The 5,833-nt window shown below is 47.5% G+C and overlaps 1 protein-coding gene across 1 annotated transcript; it reads right to left on the minus strand.

Annotated features, from left to right (window-relative positions):
• Positions 1-619: 619 nt before the first annotated feature.
• On the minus strand, positions 620-3,466 carry LOC131003023 (uncharacterized). Its single transcript, XM_057929492.1, has one exon. The coding sequence runs from the start codon at positions 3,464-3,466 to the stop codon at positions 620-622; it is 2,847 nt and encodes a 948-aa protein (XP_057785475.1).
• Positions 3,467-5,833: the final 2,367 nt, after the last annotated feature.

Consider the following 5,833-nt stretch of genomic DNA (forward strand, 5'->3'; position numbering starts at 1 on the left):
TAATGCCTTGAATTTGTGCAATTAATGCTCTCGTCGTGCAATTTATGCCTTGAATTTGTGCAATTAATGCCCTCGTCATGCAATTTATGCCTTGGATTGTGCAATTTATGCCTTGAATTTGTGCAATTAATGCCCTCGTCGTGCAATTTATGCCTTGAATTTGTGCTTGCGTCGTCTTCTTAACCTGTGTTGTAAATTATGTTGAAGAAAACATAAGAGGCGAATTTCCCCTAAAACCATAGATCTTTATTGATGACGACCATGGCCCCAGACCTCATTAAAACCCCTGTGGGGAAAAAGAGTATCTGGTCTACATAATGATGGGACATGAATAAGATTCACACATAGAATTTCTTGAGGTGATTGATGTTCCACGGCCTCTCGAGAACTCTCCCCTCTTGATCAGACAGATGATAGGCTCCGCCTTTTAAGACTTCGGTGATGATATATGGTCCTTCCCAGTTAGCTTCAAATTTCCCGGTAGCTTTCAGAGCATCCGCGCGCTTGAGTACCAGATCGCCCTTCTGGAATCGGCGCTGCTTGACCTTCTTATCATACCCCGCTTTAATGATGCTTTTGTACTTGGCAGCCTTGACCTGGGCTTCTTCTCGCTTTAGATCTATGAGGTCCAGCTCAAGCCTGCGCAGTTCTTCATTCCACAGCATCCCTGATGGATTTCCTTTAGAGCGAATTCTGCCTCCTCCGATGATAAACATTTAAGGAACGGGTTCGTGAAAGATCTCTTATAAAGCTGGTTGCTAATCAAACAAAAATTCTCATATCTAGCGTATCTTGCTGTGTCTCCCTCCATTCTTTCTCCTGTACGTAAGAAATGAATAATTGGGGCTCGCCAATCATCCCCTACTTCGACGGCGCAGACTTGAATCCCTGGGCTCTTCTTTGGTTCAAACAAGAGTGTGATTTCGTCATTCCATGATTGTTCGACGGCGCTGGCCATCCTTGCTAGCAAGTCAGCCCTTCGATTTTCTTCCCGGGGTACTTGTACTATTTTCAGTTCTTCAAACTTTTCCTTGAGTTGCTGCATCCGATCATAATAAGCTTTCATTCTGTCATCGCGAACCTCACATTCGCCTCTCAACTGCTGGGCTACCAGTTGCGAATCGGTCTTGATTATTGTTGTGTCTGCTCTGAGCTCCTTCAAGATGTGGGCAGCCCTTATCACTGCCTCATATTCTGCCTCGTTATTTGACAGCTTGTCCTCAAACTTGATCGCAAACTGGTAGGTTCCATCCTCTGGCGATTCAATGTATATTCCGACTCCGCACCCCTCTTTGGTGACGGAACCATCGACCTGCGCCGTCCATGGTCCTCGCAGCGGCCATCTCGTGGTCTCTTGAATGAAGTCAGCTAGGGCCTGTGCTTTAATGGTTGTACGTGGTTCGAACGCCACGTCATATTCGCCCAGCTCAATGGCCCATTTTACCATTCTTCCTGCGAGGTCTGGCCTCCCCAGGATTTGTTGAAAAGGCAGCGCTGTTCTGACGATAACTTTGTGTGACAAAAAGTATGGGCGCAACTTTCTTGCCGTGATCATGATAGCATAAGCTGTTTTCTCCACTGCGGTGTATCTGATCTCCGCTCCTTGGATGATTTTGCTCACGAAATAAACTGGCTTCTGCGTACCCCCGTCCTCCCGCACTAGCACAGTGCTCAAAGATTCTACCCCCACCGAAGTGTATAGATATAGTGGCTCCCCCGGTATCGGTTTGGTCAAGACGGGTAGTCCTTTGAGATATTCCTTGAGGTCCTCGAAGGCCTGCTGGCACTCGCTGCTCCACTCGAATCGACTTTCCTTTCTCAAAATTTTGAAGAAGGGCAGACTTCTTTCTGCTGACCTCGATATAAACCGACTTAATGCGGTTATTCGTCCGTTCAATGTTTGTATTTCTTTGATGTTCCGCGGCGCCGTCATTTCAATAATAGCTCTAACTTTGTCTGCATTCACTTCTATCCCCTCAGGCGTAACCTTGTATCCCAGGAATTTTCCCGACTGCACCCCGAAAGTACATTTAGCCGGATTGAGCATGAGCTTGTGTCTTCGTATCACCGAGAAGATTTCCTCCAAGTCATCCGCATGTGTGCGTGCTTCAGTGCTGCGTACCAGCATGTCATCTACATAGACCGACACATTCTCTTTTAATTGATCTTTGAAGATTCTGTCCATCATTCTCTGGTAAGTAGCCCCAGCGTTTTTTAGTCCAAATGGCATACTCACATATGCGAAGATCCCTGCGCAGACTGCGAATGCTGTTTTAATAACATCGTTTCTGTACATCTTGACCTGATGGTATCCTTGGTAAGCATCCATCATTGACAAAAGTTCGCATCCTGATGTTGCGTCTACTAACTGATCAATCCGTGGCAATGGGTAACAATCATTTGGGCAGGCTGCATTGAGGTCCCGGTAGTCCACACACATTCTCCAAGTCTTAGCCTTTTTTTCCACCATAACAGCGTTTGACACCCAGTCCGGGTATTGCACTTCTATGATATGTCCCGCTTCTAACAACGCCTGTATCTGTTCTCGAATAGCAGCATCCTTTTCAGTACCGAAGTGCCTCGTCTTTTGTTTGACTGGCTTGACCGTGGGATCCACGTTCAAACGATGCTCGGCTAGCTCTCTGTCGATTTCTTTCAGGTCCGCCGTAGTGAACGCGAATACGTCAGCGTTTCTGCGCAGGCAAGCTATTACCTTTCTTTGCAATTCTGGCTCCATATGTGCCCCGATTTTGGTAGTAAATCCCTCCTTGTCCTTCAAAAGCTCAATAACCATGCACGTATCATTGGTAGTGACGAGGGGTATTTTATCATTTCCCCCTTGCAGCTCTGCGATCTCTCTCCGCTCGGGCTCTGAAGCCGTGATCACTCCAATTTTTCCCTTCTTGCTTGCCTCTACTTGGTGTACTGACCTTTCCCGTTTTTGTCCGGAGTATTGAGTTAGTACTTGTACATGGCATTTCTTCGAAACAGCCTGGTCTCCCCAAACTTCACCGATTTTGCCTCCTTCCAAGGGGAACTTCATCTTCAAGTAAAGAGTAGAGATGACTGCTTTGAAAGAGTTCAGCGCCGGTCTCCCAAAGATCATGTTGTAAGAGGGTTTCGGTGCGTCGATGACCAAGAACTTGACCATTCGGGTCTTTTTTCTCCACGGTTGCCCTATCGTCACTGGCAACTCAATTATTCCCACCGGTAGGACCGATTCCCCTGAAAACCCATAAAGAGGGGCCACAGCGGGCTCTAGCTTAGCTTCCAAACCCATTGCCTGCCAGCACTCTAGATATAAGATGTTGACGGCGCTGCCTGAATCAACAAAGATGCGGTGTACCAATACGTTGGCCACATTGGCAGAGAATACCAAGGCGTCGTCATGAGGATAGAATAGAGACCTAGCATCCTTTGGTCCAAAGGATATTATCGGTTCATCGGGCGCGGTGTTGATTGTCATGACAGCTTTGTCATAGTATCCAGATCTGACTGTGCGGGCCAATTATTTTTTGGCCCTGTTAGATGTTGGAATATTATTTTCTCCTGTAATCATGTGTACCTCTCTGTCATACTGGGCGTGGTTTGCGGGGTTGTGTCTATCCTGGCTGTCTCGCCTATGATTTCTTTTTTCCCTTCTCTCCTCATGTCTGTGTCTTCTTTCCCTGTCCTCATGGTCGCGGCGGGTGTCATCCTGCCGGCGCCGCTCATCCTCCCTACATTCATCGTAACGGTTCTCTCTATATGAGCCTCGTGGTCTTTCTATGAATTGATCCAGGAACCCTTTCCTGACCAAAATTTCTAGCCGATGCTTCAAATGTCCGCATTCGCGGGTGAGATGACCGTAACGGTTGTGATATTAACATAACAAATTGTTCCTGCCTGGGGCTGGGGCTTCGGGTTGGTAATCTTTTGGAGCTCTGAAATAATTCTCTTCTTTGATCTGATGGAAAATTTCGTCTATGTGACGATTCCATTGAGTTGGATTTTGTAAATCATCTCGGTAACCCCCGCGCTCTTCCCTCTTCTCTGTCTGCGCCGTGATTAATGAGCCTGTTCCAGCTTCGATGGCCATTGTTGGGATTCTGGGAGGTAGACCTCGGTAGGGATTCCTCGGGATGTATTTTTCTCCAGCGTCTGCGCTGTCTTGCTTCTTAGGTTTGAGCTTATCGGCCTCTGCTTTTCTTGCTATTTTAGCGTCTTCCAGTTGGAGGTATCCCGGTATTATTGTCATGATGTCTTCGAAACTAGTGGGCGGCTTGATCTGGAGTGACTCAAAGAGCGGGCCTTGTTTTAACCCTCTAGCGAAAGCGTACCACTTAATCTAAGATTCGGCGTCTGGTATGTCTAACGCGATTGTGTTAAATCGTGCCACATATTCCCGAAGTGTTTCTTGTGGTTCCTGCCTGATGTCCATCAAGGAAATTGGTGTTTTCCCAACCCGCTTTGCGCTGGCAAACTGTCTCATGAACATGAGGTGAAGATCATCATATGAGTATATAGAATTATTTCTCAGATTGTGGAACCATCGCTGGGCCATGCCCGATAGAGTCGTGGCGAAGATCCTGCATTTGATTCCCTCCCCATACTGATGTAGCACCGCCAGCCCCTCGAAACGAGCTATATGCACCTCCGGATTGGTGGTGCCATCATAATCCAATGAGATGGGGCGGTAATTTGCTGGTAGGGGTTCCAACAATATTTCCTCCGAGAAAGGGCTCTTGTGAGTAGGTGTTGATATAGGGATGTCGGAGTGGTGTCCCTCCCGGTCTCTCGTGAATATGGTATCATTCGGCCTGCGCCGACTTCTTTTGAGGAGCTCTCTCCGGGGCTCTTCAGGTCTCAGTCCGTGCTGGTCGGGGAATTTGTTCACCTCTGTGTTATGATCGTGCTCCATGAGTTCTGTTTCCAGACTTTTCAGCTGGTCTCGGAGGAAAGATACTTTTTCCTTCAGCCTGTCATTGTCCTTGTGTGCCCCTAAGCTGCGCTGCGGAGTGGTCCCGCTGGTTGAATCAGTCACATCTTCGATCTGGACACTGTTCGTAATGAACTTCCGCTTGTTCCTTCCTCCTTCTTCTCCTCTGTCTATTCCTGTCTGAGCGGCCATCGCTGTTTCTCCTCCCCCTGCCTGCGCAGGCGCGGTTGCTGCTTTCTGAGCAGCTATGTTTTCCTCTGGGGAGGCAGCTGGCTGAGTAATACCCATTAAAGAGCGAATAGTCGCATAGTTGAGCATAGCCAAAACTTGGTCATTGATAGGGACATTGGTTGGCCCTGGTGCTGTAGTGATAGTAGCCACGGCAGGCATATTTGTTCCCATATTAGATTGTACAGAAGCAGGGATCATGTTGTTGATCGTAGTGAAACCCGGCGGGGTAAGCCCAGTCAAGTCGACTCCCTTAGTCGATGTGTCGTCAGTAGGTTTGGCAGATGTGTTCCCTACAGCAGCCTCGAAATCCTTGTTTAGATCCTTGCAGTGTTGATGGGTCGCCATTGTGAAGTACCTGTTCACTGTATCACAGTAAAATAAGAAATAGTGAGTCAAGGTTGGAGAAGTATACCGGCGCAGGCGGGCTGCGCAGATGTCGTTGTGTTATATCGGCGGTAGGTGGGCCTATAAGTATTCCAATAATAGAAGATAAGCCCCAGAAAAACCCACGGACTTTGGCCCATGGAACGATTCTCGATTAAATGTACGGAAATCCATAGATAGAAAGGAATTTATAGAAATCCTCTTCGCAGTTCTTTCTGAGATGAACATCCCCATCTTCTAGGAAATAAACCCAGAAAAAAGGTGAAACAGAGTTCCCGTCGTTCATAATTAGGTAAAGGA

The sequence above is a fragment of the Salvia miltiorrhiza genome, unplaced genomic scaffold, assembly GCF_028751815.1.
Source record: "Salvia miltiorrhiza cultivar Shanhuang (shh) unplaced genomic scaffold, IMPLAD_Smil_shh fragScaff_scaffold_60_2, whole genome shotgun sequence".
In the NCBI taxonomy this organism is placed as follows: Eukaryota; Viridiplantae; Streptophyta; class Magnoliopsida; order Lamiales; family Lamiaceae; genus Salvia; species Salvia miltiorrhiza.

What these genes read in the sequence shown, in the direction of transcription:
- LOC131003023 (XM_057929492.1), bottom strand. Translation starts at nt 3,466, where the DNA reads ATGACAATCAACACCGCGCCCGATGAACCGATAATATCCTTTGGACCA.